At 40.7% G+C, this 27,301-nt stretch overlaps 1 protein-coding gene across 3 annotated transcripts in view; it reads left to right on the forward strand.

Annotated features, from left to right (window-relative positions):
• Window positions 1-27,301, forward strand: part of LOC112559501 (myotubularin-related protein 6-like) — a 48,108-nt gene that overhangs the window by 1,089 nt on the left and 19,718 nt on the right. Inside the window, exons 1-2 of one of the 3 annotated variants that reach the window (XM_025230808.1) lie at window positions 11,413-12,566; window positions 20,973-21,089. In XM_025230808.1, coding sequence (XP_025086593.1) covers window positions 12,378-12,566; window positions 20,973-21,089 — 306 coding nt within the window. In that variant the 5' untranslated portion in view covers window positions 11,413-12,377. Of the gene's footprint in view, window positions 1-11,412; window positions 12,567-13,427; window positions 13,573-20,972; window positions 21,090-27,301 lie in introns of those variants that run through there. The other 2 variants (XM_025230809.1, XM_025230810.1) reach the window with 2 other exon arrangements.

Here is a 27,301-nt window from a genome sequence, read left to right on the forward strand (position 1 = left end):
GTTAAAAATATACAATTTTTTTTAAAGCATTGTCTCATTTGTATACATAAACAATTTATCATTTATCAAGGTAAAAATGTTATCATAAATAAGGATAAAAAGCAAACTGATAAAAAAAAATAATTTTAAAAATATATAAAATTTTTTTTAAAGCATTGTCTGTTTGCATACATAAAAGATGTTTCCTCTTGATATATTAATGCAACATTCGTTATTTTAATTATAAGTTGTAGAACGATGCAAACCATGTATCCATTGACAAAACAATTAAAATTAAATTGCAGTTTCCTTAACACTAATTACATTTTCCCAAAGAAAAGGTTCAAAGATCTATGACAATATATCAAATGATAAGTATGAACTGAATTGCTGTCAAAAAAAGAGTGATGCTTTAATAGACATTTCTAAAATAAATCAAAGTCATGAAATTAACTATAAAAGGTTCTAGGTTGGATTGCAGCTTATGGTATTAACTACAATCTTTTAAAACAGATTAAAATTTTAAATTGCACCTTTATCACTAAGAAAAGGAAACCATCAAACACATGTTTGAAAACACAATTATGTTCAAGAATTTTAGAAGGTATTAGAAAAGAACTGTAAACATATAAATGATTCTGAATTTACCACAACACATCTCTTATTGGATCGGGTGAAAAATATCCTCATTGATAAATTAATGGGTTAGAGTAAATAATAATCACAGCACAGTTTTTATATAATTATATAAATCCAGATTTAGTATATGCAGGTTTATGTACAAGAATTTTACAACTGTAGGTAGAAAGTTGCACAGCTTTACTTGTCCTCCACCCCAGAACAATTAACTGACGTATAGGCTGTGCTCAACCCTTTCCTTCTGCCATTCTCTTGATCCCTAGCACCAGCTAACCAAGTTGATGCATGCAAGTCAGCATCCGTAGCTTCAGGATAACTTTTTCTTGCAGCATCTAAAAATAGAACAAATATAAGAATATGAGGTCTGCATAAAAAAAGTAATCACTTAATTGTAGGTTACTGACCCTAAAAATCCAGAATATAATGTGAAACAAAAAGAGGTACAAGCAAATTATACTGATATGTAAAGTGGCATAAAAATTTAAAGCGTTATAAACAGAAAGGAACTACAAGTGGAACTGCATTTGAATTTTCAGTTAGAATTTCTATAGGCAGAAAAACTCTGGAAATTCTAATTTCAAAAACAATCCCAATACATGGGAACTGTAAAGATGTCTATAAACTGTCATTTTAATTCCTTTCTACACAGTGTTAACCAGCTGATTAAAGACTACAGTCACTAGAAATTGCGTAAACATGTGTCCATATTTTATTTTGGCAATGTAATTCAATCACAATAAAATGAGGTAGGGACAGTTTCTCCAGGCCTGATTTATCTTCCTGTCATGTTTTTTTTTTTTATGACTCATGAAAATTCTTGTCTGCACCTAGCAGAGTCAAAGGTTAAGGTTCATAACTAAAAAGATAAAGAAAAACAATCCAAACAGTCCTATTTTATGACAGGCATGTATTAATGTACCGTATACACACACACACAGAGTCAAATATTTAAATCCTTACCCTGAACTGTTTGTAAAATGAAGGGGTGGTTCTTGAGTCCCATTGAAGTTGTAAGATCAGGCCAACTCAGTTGAAAATAGCACAGATAGAATGCCCCTCACTACATGCTTTAATGTGAAGCCCGACGCATCACCGAATGGCATTCCTGAAAACAGACAAAAATAAATACACATCATTTTAAAAAAAATTGCAGTGGGCAACATTATAATACCTGTTATGACAACTAGTATTTAAAGACACCCCCCCCCAAAAAAAAAGACAGCAACAATTCAGGAAGTTTCATACAACCAAGCAAAAGTGGGTACAGAAAATTTACTATCTGCTCTAATCAATGCCACCATAACAATGCCTTTATTACTTTTTTAGTACTGCAAACATGTCATTAGTTTTATACAATGAATGGTATGGGTATGGAAACCTTTAAAGGGAATCAGATAAAAAGATTTGACTGCCTCCTACTAACAAATCAGAATAAAGCACATACCAAGCATGTCCTTTTTTTATGGGTCTGTCTTCATATCTCCCTCAAGACTCTCTACATCTTCTGCTGATTGTTAAGCGAGACTGGAACCCCTCTGGCAGATTTCCCGTGTCATTTGCCTTTCCTGTTCTTGTTCCTCCATCCATGTAAACATCCTTTTAAGGTTGTTGTATCATTCTTCATTCTCTTTCCAGAAGAGACAGTTGTTGCATCCCAACTTTCTCTAGTTTAGTTTCTAACCTAAGAAACAATAGCAGAAAACATGTAAAATAATGATCTTTTCTAGCTTTGCTATAGTTCACAATGCCTGGAAAATACCATTAATTTTGGTTAATCTTTACCATTTTGTCATATCTATCTGATATGTGATCCATATTTGTTTCAATTTTTTCACTATGGCAAAAGGCTGGGATTTTCCGCTTCCAGTTTAACTCATAAAAGCACTGTTCATAACTCTTGGCCAAGGGTAAGAAGAAAAAAAAGCTAAAATGATTATAAACAAAATGGCTTTTAAATTACCTTCCAAGGGGTTATGGGTCTTTATGCTGGCAGGCTGAAAACCAGACAATGGAATCGGAAGGCGCTGGGGGTGTGAAGGCAAAGGTGAAAACAGTCCTTTTTTGAAAGCTGCTACTTGGGGACACCTTGAGATGGTGCCAACCACTAGTGGCAAAGAGTATGGCAATGGTGGTGGACATTGCTGCATAACTGAATGGTCAGCATATAGTGATTCCTCGGCATCCTTCTCTCCTTCGCTGTTAGCTGTGCATCCCTGTGTCAAATGAATACATTTGCATAAACTTTTTTCAGCTTAGTACATTTAAAACTGTCAGCTGCTGATAGGTTGTTAACATTTTTTTAAAGAACATTTTATTGTTATTGTACAAAACTTGTTTATCACTGTATGCTATTTTACCAGAAAGAGGACACAGCCTTGTGTCCCTACATGATGTCCACCAAAAAAAAATTCCCTAAAATTAAGCAGAGGAAATGAAAACAGACCGAAATCTAATCGGAGTTATCCGTATCCTTTTGGGTTGAGTGGGAGCATTTTTGTCATCACTCTCCACCTCCGACATTTTTGTCCCTTGCAGATTCAGCTAGATTCTTGGTAGTTACCTGCATGGAAATAAATATACAAGGCAAATAAGATTTCACAAATCAAGATCAAAAGTATAATAATAACACACTCTTATAGTGCAGCATCACAACAAAAGCTACACTATCTGTGGTGTAATGATTGTGTTCAAACAGTTCAGGTATTATCTTTTTTTCTCCTTCCTTAAATCTGCAGCACACAATAACATAGAAGTCATTTTGACCATTAATGGTCACATGCTTCATAAATTTTCTTTCTGCACAAGGATTATGAATATTATGAATCAAAAAGTAAATTGCACTTACTTAATGACTTGTGCAGGAGAACTGGAAGCATAGGACATGAGGAATCAGCTTTATAGCTCTAATTAATGAAGCTTGCATCTGGTTCAATAGATTGTAGTGGGAAGTTGCACACCCTGTGACCACTTTCATCTTAAAATGCCAGCAGCCAGCTATCTAGAATAACAGTAAAATAAATTATTGACCATTATGCAGTTATTATGATTTGTTGTTGAAAAAGACCATTAAAGTTGTCTGAAATGATACTTCCAGTCACAATCAGTTGTCAATGGGCTATCTATATAAGTTTTTTTTTGGTTCACCACTGGGAACACAATCCTTATGCTGCTCTTTGACAAATATTCTTAATTAGCTGCTGCAGTGGAAGTTTGGTGTTTGAAAAGTCGTTTAAGCTAGCCTAAAAAAATATAAAATTGAGAGGCAGAGTTAAGAGTCCAAAGGACCAAATCTGTCAACATTATCAGCAATATGTGACAAAGCAAGTACATTTTACACCAAAAATCCTTTACCATACAAACACTGCTTCTTGAACAAATAAACATGAAATGTTATGAGCCTAATAATCAGCATAGTTCACACACAGCCCAGGACTTGCAAGACAAAAAAAAAAACAAACCCACAATAAATAAGAGAAAAAAATATTATACTGCCCGAAGAAACCTGGCATTTTAACGCTATCGTACCAGTAAACAGACGGAAACTGTCGAAGCTCTGTTACGTTCCACTTTCGTAATCGCAATTTGAGGAAATTCTGACAGCTCCAAATCTCTCTCCATTGCTAACGGCTAAAGAATTATCAAATGCAAGCGTTCAGAACTGCTGAGCACGATTTCTACCTCTGTCTGGAAAACTTGTGCATTTATTGCGTTAATGTGTACTCTTAATCTTTTTTCTCTTAGAATGATATTCTGCATTAAATTTGGACATTTCTGTAGTTAAAATCTCAATAACTATGTTAATATAGAGTATAAAAATTATACGTACTGTTATCGAAGCGTCGAACACATGTATCAGTATAGAAATTGACCGCTTGAGAAGCTTTTCTGTTGGGAAAAGTGTAGACTCACACATTTGAAAATGGCGGCTTTGCCTGCACGCATGTGGTCGTATGTAGCACGCCATGGCGAAGAGTCATTGCCATTGTTAGGGGTCACGACCCTATATGTGGGCATGATCTCCCGCACTCTGTTTTCGCCTCGGCGAGCGTGGAGCTTGGCTTATGTGCGCATGCGCTGACAGCGGCATGCAAGACGAGTCAAGCATTGCGATAGATTGACCCCCTGTATCACAGTCGGATCAAGACAAACTTGGTGGACCCCTTGAGCTTATGGTTTCCGATGCTGCTAGGGTTAGACTTCAGGTATTTCAGTTGATCTGTTTAGAGATGTTTAAGACTTACAACGAGAAATTTGAATTTGAATTTTTGCTGAAATTAGGATGACATCCTTGTGGGCCTGCATTTGTAGCAACTTTTGACTGACATAAATGAAACCTTTGTGTTTACTTTTGATGCCGGAATCATACTTTTTGACATTGCTAATTACATGCTGGGATCAGCAGTCTCATGACTTGTTCAAACTTATCAAAGTTCTCAGTTTATTTACATTATACATCATATTTGTTTACTTTTAAGTTAATGATATTAACACATAGAATTCAAGGGCTTATGTTGGTGTATCAGTACTAGTGCTAGTGTAGTTTACATTCATTCTAGAATTGTCAGATTCCCTTGCATATACAAAACAGGAATGTACAGAAATTGGCATTTCCTAAAGATTCTGTTATGATTTATTATCACAGTATCAAAAGCGTTTAAAGATTTGAAAATACTGATAATTAATAGAAAATATTACCAGTTTTGAAGAACTTCATTAAGTGCAACAATTTTCATTAATTTTAGAAGAATGTGCAACATATTAAATCATAAAAAAAGGGCACTGAAATCTGAAAGGCAATGATCTGTTCTGGAGGATTTAATTTGAATCAAACAAACCAGCCATTGCAGATGTGTCTTATCACATATATCTTCTGTAAGACAGCATTTATGGAAAAAAGTTTTAGGTACAGGGTATATATGTTAAAGGGTTACCTATAGCTAAAAAAAAAAAAAAATGTGATGTAGAATTGCAAGTGTTAAAATGTATAGCTGTGGAGTTTTTACTTGATAAGATGTGCTGTTCAAGAAGACAAAAGATATTTAGTCCCCAGATGGAACACAATTAGCTTTATACATAATTTATAGGCCAAGTACAGACATATGAGCACTGTATGTTTCATTAAAGGTCTAGTTGGGTGCCTTTTTTTTCTAGTAATGGGGTAAAACTCTGTGCAAGATGCTATGTCCCCAAATCTGGGTAGATACCCCCTTTCTGTTCTCAAGATGCATCCTACAAGCATCACCGTGCACAGAAAAAGGTTATGATTTCATGTTTATATACAGATATGCATAGCTAATTAGCTCTCCTACTGCATGATGTGTCTCAAAATTGGACTTAAAGGTGGTAAAAAGAATCAGAGTAATGAAGGCTGATGGGTAATCCATTCCACATTGATGGGGCTTGGTAGGAGTAAGACCTCTGTCCATACAACTTTGTCTCAGTGGGACTAGCAGAAGCTTGGTGTTAGAAGATAAGCGAAGAAGTCATGTGGGTGTATAGATGAGAGCGAGTTTAGAGAGGTACCGAGGACCAGTGCCAGAAATGGCAGTGTAAGTCAAAGTGAAAGTTTGTAGGCTATACAGTTAATGACTGACAGACAGTGAAGAGAGCTTATGATAGGTGTCATATGTTCATATCTAGATTGTCTGCAGATGAGGCGAGCAGCATTATTTTGGATCCTTTGAAGTCTGTCAAGAAGATTCTAAGAAATTCCATCTAGAAAAGAATTATTAGAAACGTAATACTCATAAATGATTACAAATTTACCTATCAAAATTAATTTTTTTATGAATATATAAGATGAATTTTATTTTAATACTGTAGAAAAGACTGACCATAGCTGTATATGCTTTGTTTTCTACATGATTCTATTATAGTATCTGCTTACAATCTTGTAAGAAATGAAGTGCTATTACTGTTTATAAAAGTGTCAAAACTAAAATTGTTTTAAAATGTGTTGTTATAGATTTTAAATAGCACATATTCTAGTCAAGAAAGAAAAAATGAAAATACAAGAAAGCAAGCAAAGATAGTAGCATGTTGCAGGGTCATGTTCAAAGAAACAATAACATGGAACATGCAGAACAAATGTTTCTCTTACACCGATACACGTAAGCCAATGGTTATCATGTTTTGTTTTAATTTAATGTCTTTTTTTGTGGAACATTCCAGGGAAACTGAGGCAAAGTTGAATATGTACACAGTAGACAGGATTTTAAGAAAGATAATACAATTATAACAATGTGCACATGTGTAAATGTGCTTTGTGTTTGTGTGTGTTGGTGGGGGGGATGATTAGTCCTTATCTAAGAGATTTTTGAACTTTACAATTAATAAATAGCATATAATGTCATAGCATATATCTTTTAACTCATTATGCTTTGTTTCCTGATAGTCGACAGAATTATTAGAATATTACAGCCTACTCAGAAAAAGAACTTACTGAAACTTATGAATTGAAATAAAAAAACATAATTTTAATTTTTTTTATCAAACAGGGGTAACAACTCATTGCTGCTCAATTATTTTTAGTACGAGTTGGCTCCCTTTAAAGTTTGAGGCGAGTTCATCCCGAGATCAGTTACACTTACTTTCCAAGGCTATTTGTATCTTCTGTGCTAGTATTTTTGTCTTTCCAATGACTGTGACGCGCGCACGTTTGTGTGTGTAAGAGAGACTTTTAATAATGTGGGTTTTTTCCCCTCGTTTGATGCTGATTCACTTTATCAGTGTTGGCTGCCTAACGACAAGCTCAAAGTAAACACTGCTGTGAAAATACTGCATAGAGCCAGGAGGCGTATTTGTGTCCACAATGCTGCAGACAGCTAAACATGAAGACAGGTCCCGCAGCTGCAGTTTGTTAAATGATGCCATTATTGTTAGCCATTGTTCTGCAGAACTGGAAAATTGGCCATGTGGAGTTCTGTTTTGTTGATCAACCCTTTCAGGCAAACAGGATTAAATGTCTTTTTTGAATAGTGAATGTAATTTTACGTTGGTGCTGAACGGAATATATATTGTAAGGAAGTCTGGCTTTTCCCACTTTTATTAGTTGGAAACAAAGATGATTGTTTCAACGTTACTAGATTAGAAGTATCACAAAGAGCGCAAAAAGATTGGGCAGGGTGGGGTATTACTCTTGCATTTTTGAGTGCGTTATAGCGTTGGGACTGCCCGTTTCTATAGGGATATTTAGGGATAGATTATCATTCTTGCTTTAAACTGGAATGATCTTCAGTGTTTTAAATAACTCGACAGCTGGATCACTATTTTATGTTTCAAACTAATGGGCGCATCGCGGACAAACCACAAATGTGTTTCTGTCTGGCCCCAGTTCTCCACACAGGCCGGGAGAGCGGACGCCACGTCAATAATGCGTAAGTCGCTAGAGCTTACTATAATCAATCACAGGGCGTACAGCTGATATCGCCTCCGTGCTGTAAGAAAAGAACCACGATCAACTCGTTCCGATGACTCTCTCACATGCTTACTTCGTGCTTTCTCGCTCCCTCAGCCATCACTTCGAAAACATTAAAAACATCAGTCACCACGTTTTTAGACAAGAATGCCACATAACTGTCATTTTCATTTGACGTTATTAAATATGAAAAATGTGAATAATTGTAACATATTTCGGGTATAATTAATAAATTCTTTTTAATTGCGTGATGTCGGTATGTAAAATACGCGTCCACACTTGCTAAAGCAATTTCATTGATGGATGAGTAATAGAATTTTGCGCTTAGGTCTGTCGCCTGTTGTGGTATAATGTATGAACAGCCAACACCGCACAGTGATAAACTCGCTCCCTGTTACTTCCTGCAACGAAATCGAGCTTTACTGCATTGCCCATCACTGGGTAACCTTGTGACCAGCAGCTCTGCCACGTTTCATAGCAGAGAAAGGTTGCATTATTAACGCCTGGGCCGTTGCGATTCGTTGATTGCGTCCCACGTCTCTTCTAACATCGCGTGCGGCGATCAGCGAAGGCTGTTTTTTTTAAATCGATTCTTCGGCGAACCTTGTCCTTGTTTATCAGTCACAGACGAGTGAAGGTCCGATTTCTGTTAGATTTCGCCAGGTTAATGTTTGTAGTCGGAATGTATCATTTGTTTAAGGTTCCAGGAATTTTCTAATGAGTTTTCCTTTTTCCACGTCGAATGTTTTCTCTTCTTTTTATCTCTCGGCGGTCGTGTTAGGTACCCTTTGTACTGAAGAAAATATGCATAAATATAAATATATATTGATGTGTGTATATATATATATATATTGATGTGATTATTATGTATTTTTTATATATATAGTTTGCTTACGGAAACAAAATTGATGTCGTAACTGGGCAGTCAAAGGCTTAAAACCCCGATCTGCAACAAACTGGTTTTGTGTTAATTTAGGTTCCACTTCTTAATTACCCCAAATCACTTATTGGTACAAACCTTTAGAAGACGCGTGAAGATGACTATACTGCTAACGTGTGAAGAATGTTGCGGACGACTTTCTGCTAGCCTGTTTTCTCACTTGAGAAACCCGAACAATGTTTTTCATTTCTTTCATAATATTAGCTTTATATTATCCTACACATGTTACTGTTAGTTTATGTTACTTTAGACCAGGGGTAACCAACCCTTTTCGACACTGCGAGCTACTTCAAGGGTACTGAGTAATACAAGAAACTACTTGTTTGATACAAAGTTGCTGAGTAATATATGCGATAGTAAAGACAGGACAGATATCAACATGCTCCACGGGCGACCCACAGGGTCAACGTTAGGGTACACCCACGTTGGCTACCCCTGCTTTAGACTTGCCATTTTTTAACGTGTTTGCATCTTTGCCATCGCCATTAGCGAAGTATTTCTGCACATGCTAGTCGTGCTGCCTTTGTACTATATAGGTGTTTGTTATATCAAACTTTAATGCTTTCTTGATTTCTTTTGACATGAGAATTCAGTCAGTACGGACTAGTAGTGAATAGATTCTCGCAGCACGTTTGTGGGAACTTCCTCCACCCGAGACCTTAGTTCGCGATGTATGTTCGAGCCGGCGTTTGGGACTCCGGATCGACGCTGATCGGTGATCGTCCTGAGCCAGGTTCGCTAAGCTAATTAAGGCAGGGATTTAATCCTGTAGGTGTCAGTCAGTAAAAATGTGCTAGGACCAGGAAGTTTTATGGTTTTCATTTCTAAAGCGAAGGAACTGATGTGGAAACTGCTCTAATCTGAGTGGAGATAATTCTAGATACAGTTGAAACTAAGCAGCTTATTTCTCATAACGCAAACGTTTGCAGTTGGTGATTCGAATCATGACATGAATAGGTGCATGGTGTCCGAGCGACATCGTCCACAGGACACAACACAACACATCCTGCGATTCCAGATGGACGAATAGGTGGCTCACACGCAGAGATAGGAAGACTAACCGCCATCGATTTCTCCTCTTTGTCTTCTGTTCCCCGCCCTACCCGTGTGCGCCATGATGGAGTGAACTTTAGGTGGATCTCCCGTCATGCTGACCGTCTGTACTGCTGGCTCTGCACACACACTGTGTGAGTGTATTCTTTGGAACTGGAGTCAGCTCCAGTGTCACGAACTTTACCCTGTCACTAATCTCCGCCTGACTGGCGGCAGCATTTCATCAGGGTCGCCCAGACACGCACAGCGGTGTTTCATGTGGTGTGAAACCGCTTTGAATTGCTTGCCGATGTACATGTATGTGGTTTATTAAGGTAAAGGTAGTCCCCCTAGCATTTAGGTCGTTGGGGAGTGAATTGTTAGAGAAAACATTTCTTGGGTCTAGCTTTTTACGAGAGGGCTGTACTCATCTCCTCCCTCACTCTGCCTGACTTCCACGAAATCCTCTTTTGAGTCAAGTGGTCGTTCCCGCTGCTGGATCGAGGGGTGTGAGTGTGGAGGGGAGTCTTTACTCCACATGGGTATCAAACCGAGTACGCCTGTTATATCGGACGCCAAGTGCCGTCCGGGATCCGCTTCAGGATGGCATGACACCTTTCGCCTCCATGGGCCCTGGAAGTCGATCCGCAGCATTAACTATCGTAATGATGCTGTCAGACCTATCGCTAAAATCTGTCTATACTCCCTTCCCTTTCATTGCAAGAAAATTATGGAAATCATTGACCAGGACAGTATAGGAAAATGGCTCCTTCCTTTCTGGGCTTGTCGTCTGTAGAACAGTGCTTGTGTGAAAGTCGTTTGTTGACGTCATGCTGTGACGACATGTCAAGCCAGTTTGACGTCCTGCTGTGACGATCTGTCAAGCAAGTTTGACGTCATTTTTCTCTGACTCAGACGCTCGTTGGTGTCAGCTGCATGTCTGTGTAGGAGGAGTGACAATGGTGTCTCTGAAGGTTCTCGTTTTGAGGGAAGCTGCCGGTACTGGCACATATAGCACCTTTAGATATAGTGTGTTTTTGCTTTGTTGTTGTTGTTTTGGGTTGTTTGTTTGTTTGTTTGTTTTATTGCTGTTGATCGTCGTCTTCGGAACTTTGGCTTTGTCTTTCTGCGTCTTCCCTCTATTCACCTCCACCCCACATTTTCCACCTACCTGACACATTCTGCTGATTTAAGTTGATTATGTCTTACTGATTTACTGATGTAAATGAACCTTCACCTTGAGCAGAACAAACATGGTGCTATATAACGTATATATCAATTGTACTTTTTGGTTTACAACACCACATCTCTCTCTTCTTCCTCCGTGTTTTCGCGCTGCAACCAGACTAGATCTCAGGCATACACCAAACACCGGTAAACCCTTCGTGATTAATTGCTGCTGCCGTATCACTGGGGGAGAATATTAAGTCGCGACTGGTGAAGTATGCCTCCCGTTACTGGCCGGCCGGATCACGAGTGAATGAGAACGGATGAATGGACGATCCTTTCTCTCTCTCTTGACGTCGTCGTCATCATCGTCCAAGGGCCATGTCTTCCATCAGAAAGAGCTTGCTGTAGAAGAGGGGAGGGGTCGCTGGGAGGGTTTTGCTGAGCAAGAAACGGCGGCAGGCTCATCGATCAGACAGCAATCGCAACCCTGCCTGCCAGCTACTGGCTCGATTCGCGCCCAACCCCCGGCCACGGTAGCCGCGGTGGCAGCAGCAGACGACGGTTAGCGGTCCGTGGAACGCATCGTCTTCTTTTCACGTGCTGCATCAGGCTTGCACCAGCGAGCAACCTCGGTTTGTGTGTGTGTTTGTTTCGAGAATTGTCCACGATAGAAGACAAACATTAAAAAAAAAAAAAGAGGTGTGACGATTGCATTGTCAAGACGCCCGACTAGTTCAGTCCTGGTACAACACTGCTTCAGGAAGGATAAGGAGTTGCCAGAGGTGGACCATTGCCTTATCATCCAGTATTTTTCAAGCCTTGTTCAGGGCTTTAAATGCGCTTCACGTGATTCAGACAACGGGACCTGCTAGAAATTTGTGTTCCCCCAGCATACCAGGCTACACGCAAGACACGGCTTTGAAGAGAAGGCTGAAAATTATTGATCAATTCTGTTGTTACTACTGGTCGAGATTCTTCTACTTTCAGTGTCTCGTAGAAGAGTAGACGAATTGAGTGGCGATTTTGCGTCCTTCTTTCTCCCTCCCGCCTCCAGTGGAGTCACCATGAATATGGCTGTCTATTTTTCCTGCGGCAAGATGACGAATGCCCGGTAGACATCATGACCACTGACTCACCTCGCCTCTGCTAGTGTTGTTTGTTATTCCATTCTAGTGTTGGGTGTGTCTGGCCGGTCCCTGAATGCTGGCATTCCCAAGCAGTCCAACTTCCACCCCGAGTCAGCTGTCCTGGTGGTCGTGGGTCAGCCGGTCTCTAGTGGATTTAAGACTCACTCTCACCGACCTTACTACAGAAAACCCGCCCATGACCAAGACAATGGGGAACGTTTTCCAGGGTCAAAGTGCGAAAGAAGATTTCATCCGTAAGAAGGTACGAAGAGTTTTTAATCCGCGTAGTTGAAAAGCAAAGTGAAATGACTTTATTACTGAGTGAATGAAGCTAAGACAGATTCCAAGAATGGTACACGACAGGTTGCTGTGTATGCATGTTTTTATGATCTGTAATGACTGCATATGTAACCGGTTTTCCCCCCTTTGAGCTTGTGATTCGTCCAGCACCGTACATAACACAACAGTGAAACTTAAATTGTATATACCAGAAAGACATAGTGTATATAAAACTTCGTACCTAAATGTGTTATCCAAACTTAATTTTAAAAGTTTCACAAGATGGTGTCAAATGATAATGCTGTGATTTACTAAATAATCGTAAAAAGTGAAAATATGGTTTAGTGTGGAAATTGATTATGACTAGCAATGAAAGAACGTGATAATGGCAACAAGCAGATCCACCGCGAAGTGCGTTTAGTGTCTAATGTGTTGTCCAATAGAAAAAACATTAAGTCGTGTTTTCCTGTTTTTCCGACTTGTTTGTGACGAGATTAAATTTGGCCTTGTTGCCAACTCGCGCTGTCATACAGCAAGAGAATCGAATACTGCAAGTTATTTTTATCATTTCAGTTTGTACATTTCCATAACTTTTTTCCTGTACTCGCTTCTTGATAAACTTTGCGAAATTGGCTGATATTTGGTAGACCTCTCTGATGCTTTATGTTGGAGAAGAGCTAGCGTTTTGACCCCCTCTAGTAACATCGTTTTATTCAAAATATTCAGCGGGAAGTGTGGCAGAATATTGTCCGGTACGATGAATTGATTAATATTTTCCTCGTTTGGTTTTATCGGACAAAGGTCTCGGGTCGGAAGGCTTAGTTGAGAACTAAGGGGACTAAACGGTAATCAGGATGTCAGTGGCTGCTATATCCAAGTGATGATAGTGATGCTGGCAGACTGTTTCACGGCACAGCTCGAGAACGATGCCTTGGTTAAAGAGACGGCGAAGGCTTAAGCTTAAGAAAGGCCGTCGTGTGAGTGAGGTGGTATGTACAGTTCTTGTGTTTTGCCTCAGTTTGTGCTGCATGATGAACGCATGGAACGTTTAAAAATATTTGTCATTTTCCGACATTTCTGAAAGCTCTGTTTTGAGGGGATAATGTAGTATAGCGTTATCGTCCTGTTTGTAGTACTTTATACATCCTATTCCCCAGAACAGACAAAAATCCTTCATCATCTCTCTTCTGCCATCGGTAACAAAAGGGGAAAAAATAGTGATGTCCATTCGCCTTACCGGTTTGAGAGGACTAGCTCTCTGGACTTCTTTCGATTTTTTAAATTTTAGTTAATTTTGATTTTTAGAGTCCTTTGCTGTACCTGTCGTGATCCATTTGTTGTGCTGGACTGTGTTTCTCGATCGGGACATTTTGTTTCACGTCAACAGCATCAGCTGATCCGTTGACTAACGGTCCTTTCTTCCACAACGCTATTTTTATATAGTCCGGTTTCTTATTTGTGCACGTCGACGGCGCAGTGAAACATGTGCAATGTGGCAAAGCTTCTTTCTGACACGAGGCAACAGAAACTGTCTACAGCTTGTTTCAATCGGAGGTTTATCCTTAGCATTCTTGATCTGTTCTTTCTAATGACTTCTCCGATGACAAACAATTGCAAAGAACACTTACCACTTACTGACAACACTTCGTTTAGTCGTTTTGTACGTTGATTATATTTGCTAGGCACAATGAAGTCAACATGATATTTTAATGCTCGCCATTTTAATGCTTGTGCTGTTTTATAAAAGTGTGCTCAAAGGCTTACAAAGCTAGTCTCCGTAGAAATCAGTGGGCATTGAGCCATTACAATGGAACCTCGGTTAGCGAACGCCTCGGATAGCGAATATTTCGGTTAACGAACAAAAATTTCGCTAAAAGTTTGTCTCGGATAGCGAACAAAATTTCGGATAACGAACAGCCACGTGAACCACACGTGACCGACCAGCATGTCATCATTCGCGCTCGAGACACAGTTACGATCGGTCGTTCTTTATCTATGAGCATTCTTCTTATTTAGTGATCGTTGTGCTTTATTTTAATAAGATAATCCTCAGTCATGGCTCCAAAGAAGATTAAGAGCAATTAATAGTAGTGAGGTAATGACAAGGAAGCGGCCAACAAAAAAAGGAAATGATTTCAAAGTATTAAGGTCTGTCGGATATGTGATGTCGTATTACCGAAGAGTTTTACAAAAAAGACAGAAGGAACAGACACTGGACAAGTTTTTTTCCTTTAACCTCAAAGCTACAGGAAAGAGAAGTCACCCCCGATTTTATAATGTCACGTGTGCTCATGGAGGGGAAGCAGTAATTCCACCCCTTCCTCCCCACACCTGTTTCCAACCACGCCGTCAAAACGGCAAGTTTTCTGATGTTTAAATGGTTTTGTTAATGTTTTTATGTTTATTTAACTCCATTTATATTGCATTATAACTGTTCTCATTAAAACAAATACCTGTAACTTTCAAATATTAGCAAGTCAACAGGAGCTGGGAACCAATTAAATCTATTTCCTTTATTTCTTATGGAAAAAATTGTTTCGGTTAACGAACATTTCGGATAACGAACAGCTCTCCAGAACGGATTAAGTTCGTTAACCGAGGTTCCACTGTACTTACATCAATTAAGCCCCGCATGCAAGATATGACCTGAATGGTCTGCTCGTCATTTAGCTTTCAGCTCCAGATGCTGGCTGACCTGTGTACATCGAGATTAAGGTTTGTCTGCTGTGTTTGCTGCCGTGAGCACCGGCCACCGAGCAGTAAACAGAAAGTCAGATCGTCTTCCCTTGCCGCGTTGAAATAAACTTTACTGTTTGGAATTCGTGGATATCGATTATCGAGAACCGAAACGGTGTCTGTGCCGAGTTAAAAATGAAAGGGTGGCGAGAAGTAATCATCGGTGGCGCTAGTTTATCAATCGATGGCACTTGAGTGTGATGATTTAAGGAGAGCGTCGCGGAGGAGAGCACTCGGTATCGCAGCAGCTCCGTGAAGCCCTTCGGTGCCTGGATCGTCAGATTCCGCTAGAAGCAAGACAGGCAATGAAGCCTTGGCAAAATATATAAGTCTCCGCTGCTTTCTGAATGCTATCTGAGAAAGAGCTGTTGGAAATCTCTAAACTCAGGTGAACCATGTAAAGTTCCACGCTGCCTTTGCACGTGTAAAATTGTTTTCTTTCGCAGACATGTAGCTTACATTACGTTTTAGTGTGCGAGAGAGAGAGCTGTAGTTGGTGTTTTTAAATTGATCTTTATTTCAGTTAGGAAGCTGAAATCTGTAGAGACAACATCAGGCTGTTTCGCTGCGTGTTCCTACCATATATGCATGCGGGTATGTGTACGCTGGGCGCTAGCGTGATCTGTGGATTCTGCACGCGCACGCGAGACAGAGATTGGGGAAGGGTTTTTTTACATGGATCGCGGAGTTGTTCTCCTCTCTGCCAAGAGTCATTGAAATGTGTGAACTCATTTGACGGATGAGTAAATAATTTAAATGGGAATCCAATCCACAGCAAGTAATTGCTGGGTAATAAATGACTAGCGAGAGCGGACTTCTTTTGCGTTTGTTTCATTGAATAGTGTGGCTATTTGTGGTGCGTGGCCTGTGAAATGCGCGATATCACGGGGCGTAAGTAGGAAATGAGAAGTATCGACCAGGTCTTGTCTTACTGGGAAAAAAGTAGTTCCAGAGATTATGCTTTTTGAACGTCATCGCTAAGATAAAGGCTGTGACGGCGGTGATAAGGCTGTGGCATTCTGTGACGTCAGCAAGGGAGAGAAAGTGCTGGTCATTGTTAGGACCTGTGTTTCATTTCTTATAGTTCTAACAGCTGATGAAGGACAGCTTAATAGTCTTTGAAGGGCCAGGCCGTTCCACTCCCCTCTCCCCCACTTTTCAGTGAAACAGATTTGAGGCAATCGTTTGAAGCAGATCCTTACGTGTGAAGTAAAAGGGTAGAAAACAAAAGATGTAGACCGTGTCGCTGCGGAGAAATTGCGCAAAGACCGTTGGCACTAGAATAGACTTCCGCCGTGAAAACTGTTCAAACACTTCTATCAACATCATCGGCAGCCTGAACGTGTTGAGAACTGCAGAGACAATATTTCCTCTTCGCTTGCCATCTTGCGGCATTATGTGATGCTGCGCTGTTTGCTTCGGTCCTCCAGCAGGACTTTTTTTTTTATTATTATTAGCTGGATCATTACCACACAGCAGCTACCTTTATCACGCGACTTTCTGGGTTATTTTTTAACCTTGCCAAATGTGTAACATGTTGGCATCTTGATCTAACTCCCTAGCAGGGATACACAGAATGCTTTAATAAACCTAGTTTAATATTCTACGGTCCCAAGGGTCTTCCGCTCGATTTGTAATCGCTGCGCACTGTTTCTACGTTGGAGAAGCTCTGTAGAAAACATTGAATGAAAGGTTTGTGTTCTCTGATGAGGGCTTCTATTTCTAGACAAACCTTGCCCATACATTACATCGTTGTTCGTCCGTGTAACTTAATTCTCAAACCCATCAGCAATGTTACGCAGCAATCGTTACAGTAAGGGAAGTTTGTGGTTTGCGTAAACGAACGTTAAGGTCAGAAACCGACTTTTTGGAATTGCTGTCCAGTAAGTTTAATGGTGTGTATAAAAGAGCTTTGTGCCTTTAAATGGAGCTCTTTACGAGAGGTTGATTGGTAATTTAGTTCTATTTACAATGTCCTATCTCTGTTGATCCTTTCTACTTCTTTCCTAAATGGAGTTGTTGCCGAGTGACGTCGAATGGCTGAAATTGTAGACTTTGCACTTTCTGTTATGCATCTATAAGTGTCATAATTATGTTTGTGGTTTGAAAAGTATAGTGGCTGGAGACCTAGGGGGATAGACTGAAGAGAAGAGTAAAATTACTCCAGCGGCTGTAGGCATGAAGTAGAGATAACATTACTACCTTAGGGTTAGCTGTGGACCGGATGTCTTTCGGGGTCACAGGAAACTGGAAACCGGGATCACAAGAAACAAGCACAGACCTGGGATATTAGGAGATAATCTCGATAATCTCAGCTGTGCCGACAGAAGGTATGACAAGGCTACAGGTATTAAGAGGAGGTGTACAGCCGATCCCTAGCAGGATTGTCGGGGAATGTCAGGGCTATGGCATAAGAAACAGATTTCAGAAATGTTTTGAAAGATTGGGTTTCTGACGAATCTGGAAGTGTGTTGTGTTCGCGGTGAGTGGACCGGAGACAGCAAAGGGTCGTTGACCAAATGCACTGTCTGGTACGAGGAATTCAGGCGTAAGGGAGCGGAAGAGGATGGAGGTGAACTAAGTAGTGTCTGTATCTGAAATGATGTGGATAGGTAGGCGGGAAACTCTAAATGTACATCTGCTCGACAAACACAGCCCCGAAATACAGATGGGTGATAAAAATTGTTACCTGTTAGATACTCTTTTTCGTAGCGGAGTTGTTTTCGTCATTCGAAATGAAAATATTTCGATTTATCTGAAAATAAATCTTTGATTCTTGCCAAATTAACCACACTGAATTTTAATTAAGCACTTGTTATCTTGCAGCATCACTACCAAAACAGCTTGCACTTTTACAAGTGCTGGCAACTGCTTAAAAGAGGTATGCAATGCATTCTCCGCAGAAAGACGAAAGTGCCAGATCGATCTGATATGAAGAGGCACAGCCAATTTCATTAGAGGTTAGAGGCACTTCAGTTACAGCCCTCAGAAGAATTTCGCGGATTTGACCGGAGGCGACGAGAGCGAGGATGGATGAACAGCGGGGCTTGGGTCAGATCGCAAATTTTATTGAAGAGAATCCGAAGGCTGTAAGAATTTTAGGACGACGGGATACTCTCGATAAGTGCACAGGTAAAAGAAGTGGAATAGTTCTTTGTGGAATACACACTGGCAGCATGACTTTAACTTACCTTTTCGGGGGCAGAAGAGATAGTAGGTAAGGCTTTCTTGTTGATGATTTCAAGAGTGGACATCGTCATCGCAGAGGTATGTTGGAGTGGTAGATAAGACTCCGCCCACAGACGCTTTGTCCATAGAGTGGACAATTCGCTTTTTTAATCGTCGAACTTCGTCATCGTTGCTGAGAACCTTTGGTGAGATTTCTAGTACGCGGACTCTTGTCTTACACACTGAATAAATCATGCGAGCTGACCACCCTCGTGTTTGTTTACTCGTGACAGTCACTCATGTCGTCCTAACTCTGCTCTCATTTCCTGGCACCGAAGTATTCATTACTGAGGTTGGGAGAGGGTCATGTGCTAGTCTCTTCTCACGTTCGCCAAACTCACCAGAAGAATCGATGCGGGATAAATATATTCTCGGTGGCCATGTCGCGTGAGAACCTGTCATCAGATTCATGTGGCCCGACAGATAAATAAGTCATAAAGGGCCCACACAAGCAAAGCATCAGTCTTTTGTGTTTAAATACGACCACCTATTCACAGTGATGCCAGGGCTAGGAGTACACGATCCGTCCTTGGAGAACGGGTCACGACTGGCAAACAGCTGCATTAGCATGGTCTCCACGTAGCTCTGTCTGTCTGGATCCGCGAGTCTTTCTGTTCGGTTAGTAGGAACTTCTGTACATCAAGACACTTTCTGTATAGGAAATTTCAACTCGACTTAGAAGTCGTTTTATCAGTACTTGACACAGTTATATCAAGACAGATCATCTTGGCTGCCCGGGGTTGTCCTTATAATACTGGAGGTTACTGTTTCACGCATAGAGTCAAGAGAGAGTAGTTTGAAATGCAAGTTTTTGTGGAAAGTTTTTAACAGATGTGACTAAAAGAACTAGCACATCCTGTCACATTTCGTGACTGATCAGCGTCCATAACTTGATTTTTTTATTTGTAAAACCCTGCGTGTATCATAATCATACAGACACATTGTATGTATTATCCTCTTAACATATAGAACACAAACATTCGATGCATTCAGCGGGGTGTAATAGTCATTTATTTTATTTCAATTATGGTGGGTTTCTGCGTCGTGTGTAAAGGTGTTTTACGAAACCACTTTTTCCCAGAACGAGACCGGTATTTTATCGTTGAGGCTGATGTGCCCACCCGAAGTCAGTATGGTACCTCTTTTCGAATCAACGTTTTACAATTTTTGCTATGTGCCTGACCCACAAGAGGACTCATCAGTCCAAGAACAACTTAGGATTTCTCATTAGCCACGCAACACGTTGTTGTCAATAGTAACGCGACTGTTGGTTATTTCCGATTTAGGAGAGAAATGCATGTTTGAATAAGGATGCTGATTTGAAAGACACGAGACTGTCCACGAACAAAAATCCGAACGACCAACCTACGATCGGTGGTCGTACATTACGTAGATTATAGTATATATATATAGTTATATATGGAAATTGGAAGCTTCTTCTTTCGTTAATGTTTTGTCTGTCCACAACACAACATAGCTCGTTTTGGAAATTGATCAGCTCGAGATAACTTTGCATAAATAAATAGTTGTGCTTGTGAATGATGTATCTAGCCCATCATTACCTCTTCCCTAAGAAAACAGCACTCCATCACTGCAATTCCAATAACAACGACCACGGAGTTAAATGTTAGTTTATCATGGCGAATGTGGCAGGGAAGTTGTTGGGTGAGTCTTCTGGATATTTTACGGTTCTTCAGAAACAAGTTGGGCGATTCCTTCTTCTAGATTTTTCGCTACATCTGTTTACCACAGCAAAGGAAAAGATTTTAATACAAGAAATGAGATGTTTCATGTGAACTGTTTCATTCTTGAAATTGTAGATTTTAGTGGGAAAACAATCCAACAGTGAGTGGCATGACCTTATCACATGGGCTTCATAATTGTGGGTGTACAACCGATACCGATACAACTATTGCCTGTAGATGTCAAAGTAGTGACCCCACTGTGGACTCTTTCTTTCACGCTCGCGTGCACACATACACACATATATATTTGCGCCATTAACGTCTTTACATTTACCAATATGTCAGATACCCATTTCAAAGGTTTTTCACTTACAGGCTCAATCAGGGCCTTGACAAATTTAACTTCCGGCCCAAACATTTAATTTTAAATTGACCGTCGGGGTGTGGACTTTTCAAAAGGTGTCCTAGATAATCGCCATACGAAAGCGATTTGCATTAAGGAAATTTCCTTGCGGTTTAACATCAAATGAGTTAGACTCGTGTAATCCCAGTTTCTGAATATTTGAAGCTGATTAAATAAGATTTAAGGCCTAAAACTGTTTAAAATACGCTGTATAGTGCAACTGGCCTCCAGATGAATGCTTAAAACTTTCATGCTTAATAAATAAATGTGGTCCAGTAGTAACTAAATGTTTATTATGTAAGAGTTTTACCGTGCGCTGTGCTTCATGTCTTGGCAGGTTGAAAATGTGAAGCTGCAGGATCGTGTCAGCACTCGCCAGCCCTCCGTGGGGACTCTCTACCTGACGGCCACGCACCTTATTTTTGTCGACAACGAAGGCAAGAAGGAGTCGTGGGTAAGCCATCTTTTATGTGTGTGTGGTTTGTTGTCGACGTAAACCTGTACAAATAAGTAGCATGTTGTGCTACTTTCTAGCGTGCAGTGCGAATTTCATTTTATGTTGGTACGTAGCTATACGTTGCAGCAGGCACGTCCAACGGAGTCCACAGAACCCATGCACTCAGTGTGGCGGATCAGACACGCATCCTTTTGTTATGAACGTGATGTGTGGAAATCGAATCTTTTCTCTGTTTCTGGTTTTTAGGCTGCATGTATGAACACCGTAGGAATCGGTGTTGCTTTGTAGCTGGTGGTGGAGGCGATGGCAGTGGCGTGCGTGCAGAATCTTTGCGTGCCGTAGCCGAGCTTGGCAACACGAACACCGCAACGGTTACTACAAGGCAGCAACGCTTTTACTATAAATTTAAAATGGCCTTGACATCACAAATATGACACTCGTCTGTACAAATATCTCACGCTTTTCCTTTTTGACAACTGCCTTTATTTATTTCATTTTAGTCTTCTTTGTTTTCGTCGGCTTGTAGGTTATTTCTGTCCTTTTTGCTGTTCCCAGTTTATTTGCATCTCTTGCCAGTGTATTGTGCAATTTAACCTTCTAGCCTTGGTCATTATTTTGCCGGCGGGTAAATTTATGAGCCAGTCTTCAGCAGCAGGTAGTGCATTAGAATGGAACATTTTCTTTACCCCTCTCCTCCACCGCACTACCACTTGGCATTTGCGGTTTGTAAATGGTTTGTCTTCTCTGGATAAAAATAATTGTAACGAATTTCTTGTTATATAAGTGAACTACTGCACCATTCAGTCGGATTATTATACATTGTTGTTCATTTGAAAAGTATCGCGTTTTGAGCGCTTTTACAGGCCTGAAAAATCTTATTTCCGATGTCATGGGGAAAAAACTGTTGGATGCTATGCAGACGTTGTGCATTAAACATGATGAATCTCTCCGCGCTGGGTCTCTTTGAGGGAAAGGGATATAGTTGTGCTGGAGCGACTGGTACAGACGAGGGAGGACGATAGTGGTGGGGGCCGGGCTTGGAGGAAACGTCGGACTACGTCAGACAAGTATCAGCAGACAGGCGATTAGAGCAAGCATCGAGCGTGCGCCTATTGTAGACATGTGCATAGACCGTTCTTTGTGAGACATCAAACAGAACTGGTCAATAAGTCCTTTTCCTATACCGGTGCACCGAGTGCTCTGCTACTAGGGGAAAAAAAAAGATGGCACACGCGTTGTTATTCCGGTAGCCAATTGACGCAGAATCCGTTAAGCAACACATTTTCTTTTATTTTCTTCTTTATTTAGAACATACTTTAATATTCTAAATTTCAGGAGAAGATGCATCTTCAATGTCATGGCGCAGGAAAGTTTTATTTTCATCGGGCTCTGCGACCATCCTAGCAGTCGCGCCATTGTTTAGACATCGGTGAATCTACTTTTGGGTTGCTGTGCACTGGCTGTTTTTCTGGGTTTGATTGATTCTGTGTCAGGTCTACATGAAGCGGGTAGCTCAGGGTACGATCCACTGGTCGTAATGGACGTTATGCTGATATACTGAGCAGGCTTCGCTAACTCGGCGACCTTCAGATTAGCCACCGACAGAGCCAGTAGCTGTTTGCAGACGGACAAATTATTCGCTTTTACAGGGCTGTTAGCAAATTGATTTAGGCGCTAGTACAAAGTAGCCACCATTGGAGTCTGGGTGAGCAGAGGGCAATCCCGGCGTCTAGCTTTTCGCATTGTCGGGGGAAAACGGAAGGTGTTAAGTCACCTGCGCTGAAACTGTTTGCAAACATATTGAAACGTGACAGCGCGGACCTCGCACGCTTTCATCCTTACCATGTTTCCTCTAGTAGACATTTCATTTGTTATGTCGCTGACGGCCTGCTAATAATATTAACTGTTAAAATTTGACCAAATAGCAAAGTTCAGAAATATTAAATAAACCCATTTTGAAGTCGATTTTCTGCTGTGGAATGAGGAAATAATCGATATTCTGGCCCTTGTCCAAGACAGTTTGAAGACCCCGGGCTTGTGCGTTCTTCTTATCATTAATCTGTTTTTTTACGGTCAATGTTTCGTCTTTGACGGCTGGCACTTCATCCTGAACCTCCACGAAAAGTGTCAAGATGGCAGCCATGGACGGGTAGTCAAGCTTATAGTTAGGTCTGTGGCTCTTGTCTTACTGCTGCGCATAGTTTTTGATTTTGCTACAAACACATTTTAATACATACTGTTCATGTATGTATATAATCAAACCGAACTTCTACTTAATAAGTATGCGCTCGTGTTCCATTATCTCTCCTTTCCTCGCTCATCCATTGTCCCCGTCCGCCTGTTTCTGTAGCACCATTCTTTCTCCGACCATTCCATTTGTGTCACACCATTGTTTCTCTGCCAAATCCTTTGTGCCATGTCATTCTTTAGCCGCCCTAATGTTTCTGGTCCTGTGCTTTGTTATCTGTCTGAGCTACTTCTGTCTCGGCCTTATTGTCAGCCCACTTGCTCTGTGACGAGAGTAGCACACTTAGAATGCACTTGGAGGATCGGCTAGCAGCTCAGTCTGCTCTCGTGTTTGCTTTCGCGCGTGTTGAGGTGCATGGGTGGAATGTGTCAGCGACAGCGACTCTAACACCGTTGAACGATGGGTGGAAATCGTCAACTTTAACATTTACCGAACGAGACAGCAACATTGGAAAATAAAAATCCGGAAGACGATCAGGGGGAAATGGAGCTGGTGCGACCAGGAACTTAAACATTTCCGTCGACCTTTTTATTTTATTGTGATTACTTTTATAAGTTTTATCTCCTCACAAAGCTTCCTTAATGTGTTATGGTACCTCTCTTAATAAGTCTTTTTTAATTTTTAGGCTTGGTTTATTTCGTTTTTGTGTGTGGTTTTTGTTTAATTTTGTTGGTGTTCGCTTAATTGGATTTTTTTCTGTCAGTGGGTAGAACAATGCATCACTTTAATGCCATTTAAACATTTCAGACTGTTTTCATTTACACACTAGCGATGGGGAGTTTGATTCTCTTATGTCTTCCTCTCATACAACATGTTTTCTGTCTTTATACTTGTAGCTGTAATTGGAAGTATATGCTCATTACATTTTTATCACAGTGATTCTTCTTGATTTCACTGTAATTAAAAAAAAAGGAGTTGAAAAAAAAATCAACCGAGATATTACTTTCCTACACCTCGTTTTGATAACAAAATCATCATTTGATGCCGGGCTTTTTGTTGAGATGAAGCTGAGCAAATTTTCGATCACTTCACAAATTGTCGTGTACACCAGAGCATGCATGATCTGTTAGCATGTCCATAGCCGCGTTTCAAGAAGTATCAATATACAGCTTTACAAAACTTTTGAGACGCATGATGATAGTAGCACGAAGCACTGAAATAAGTGATATTAATCACGCTTCTGGTTCGCGTCCACTTGCCTCGAGCTCTGCAATAAATATTTATAATAAAACTGTAAGGTGTGCCTCTTTCCCTTTAGCACTAATACTGCAGACCCTGGAGTTGCAATTAGAATTGGGAAAGATCAATAATTTCTTAGTGGGAATTTTTTAAAATCTATGATTGGAACATTTCCCGTTCCTAATCTGACACGTGACATGTGTAAAATGTTGCATGATGGAGGACCAAGTCAGATACTACATGATGCCACATGTTTTCGTGCGTGCACGCCCATCTTGTCCCTTCGTTTGGTTTTAGTAAGCACACCATTCTTACAGGGTCGTGGTTTCCATGGCTATTAACCCTGGCATTCTTGAGTGGCTGATTTGAAAGTGAAAGTGTTTCCATCGTGGGTAACGTGGCGGCATTTTTCGCCATGTCAGCGACTAAGGCTATCTCACTATGGTAACATGTGCAATGAACTGCTTAGAGGCTTCTGGTCATAAACTTATTTTCTCATTTTACAAGTTACGTGTTTTCTTACATTTGTACATTTTCTTATTTTATATAAGACATGTTGCTTTTTGCTGGGGCCTGAGGGGGGGTACGCGATGGATATTGTTATGGTCGCTTTAAATGTGGTCTCTTACTTCAAGGCCGGATTAATGATTTGAAAAAAACAAAAACCCCTGACGAGTGTGTTTAGTGGATGCTACAGGCAGTCATTAGGGCGTTTGGACTGGCAGATGCGGGGACTGGCGGCGGTCAGGTCTGCTGCACACAGCCGCCGGCTGTATGAAGCACGTCACGCTGTGTGCAGCACCGTGCTGCGTCTTGCTGTTGTTGTTGTGTCGCCCACGCGCTATCGACTTTCCACTTTAGCGCCCGATGTTTTCCGGCCATCTCGGTGGTCCCGTCTCGCCCGGCTGTCCCCAGGCACAATCAGAGGCACCACGTCGACATAAATTAAGCATCGTATTAAGGGGGAGCACTTGTCGCCTGAATGCATTTACGCTCGTTGAGAGGTTGAAAAAAAAGGAGTTTTCTTGGGGCTTCGTGCAGTGCCAGGGTTCTGTCTTCCTGACAACGACCTCTATCAGTTGTGTGGCAGATTGAGCAATTAACACCAAATTAATGATGTCGTGCCTCCAAAGAGCTTCGAGGTCTCTCTTTTTTTTTTTCTTTTTCTTTTTTTTTTTTTTTTTTTTTTTTGTCATCTGTCACCCACAAGTTACAATATACACACACATGCAAATACAAGATGGGTAATGCCAGTATGTCGGGATTTCGACGTGTGATGATAACTATCCACAGACTGTTGTAGGAATCTTTTCTCTTTGGGTTTGGAGCCCCTTTCTAGTTCTTTGTTTGATATTGATCGCGGATCTCCCTACTTCGATCTTAAGACGGCTCGGTGCGATCGAGGGTACAAGAAGTCACTATCTTCTGCTGCAATTAAGAAAACCCCTTGTCTTTTTTTTTTATTTTTCACAGGTTTTATTCTGATATTTATCTGGTGCTTGTGATGCTATCTGTAGTGCATCCTTCTTGTTTAATGTGTTTCGGCATCGTTCACTTTACTCTCTCTCTCTAGTGGAGTACTGCCTTCTCCCAGATGTTCAGGTTCTAGTCACGGCTAATCGATCCTCTAACGAATTTCGTTGAATCCGGTGAATTTCGCCGAACTCGGCATCGACCACTAGCGTGTCTTGTCCCGATGACTGCCTCGACTTGATGCCTGACCCGCTTTAGCCACTTCACCAGGTTGGCCTCGCACTCTCTGTCGCTGTGTCAGGCGCCAACCGCCATGCAACGGTCGCTGCACTGTCCTATCCTAAAGTCATGTAACTCGCAGTCATCCACTGGGGGACAGCGGAGGTCTTGATTGCAAAGATTGTATGAACGTAGGCAACAGCCAGTTGGCAAATGTCTATATGTATGTGCGGTTATTTTCCTCGTTGTTTGCGTGTTGTAATTGACCTTTTCATCGATGTTGTTGTTGTTGCTGTTGTTGTTAAAGCATTAATGTAAAAGGCTTATGGCTTACTTGCCTGACTTGAGACGGTCAGAGCTGACATCGACATTTTACAGCTTCACAGACATGGTGGGGCACTGACCTTTTTTTTTTTTTTTTTGCAGTGATCTATATTTTCCCCCTTGTTATTTCTGCGAGCTGTCTTCCTGATCAGCATGTCTGATGCAGTAGCCTGTAGTCCTCTTTCTCGTGGGAGCAGGCTTGATGCTTCTGATTATATCGCGGCGCACGGATCTCTCGTTAGAGATTAAATAAAAAAAATAGTAAAGCTTTTCGTTGTTTCTCGCTTCTTTCCATTATTCTTTATTTACCATCTTGGCCGTGGAATGCACCGTGCTTCTCGTAAACAGAAATTATGAGGATTTTTTAAAAATATTATTTTTAAAGTAGTTGATATTGTCGAGTTTCAAGAGTAGGAGAAGAGGGAGTAGCTAGAAGCGATTTTTGGCTTAATATCAAGATTTATGTCTGGCACCAAGGTTGTGGCGTCGTTAACAGCCAGCTATTGATTTGCTCTCACTCTAGCCTTCGAGGGTTCCTCCGTCTTCTAGCAGTTAATTAATGTTCGCGTGAGGAAATATATTTTGATGTGGAAGTTTGTTTGTGTCCAGTCCTCAGAGATTAGTAACCAAAAGAAGTTTTTTGTCTGGGGACAGTTTGATTTAGACAGATACTAGAACTATAAGCATGCCGTTCTGTTTTGTGACTGTAATGATGACTGGAAGGTAGAAGTATCGAGCAATGGCCGGGCACTGGCACTTCCACATT

This window comes from Pomacea canaliculata, linkage group LG3 (assembly GCF_003073045.1).
Source record: "Pomacea canaliculata isolate SZHN2017 linkage group LG3, ASM307304v1, whole genome shotgun sequence".
In the NCBI taxonomy this organism is placed as follows: domain Eukaryota; kingdom Metazoa; phylum Mollusca; class Gastropoda; order Architaenioglossa; family Ampullariidae; genus Pomacea; species Pomacea canaliculata.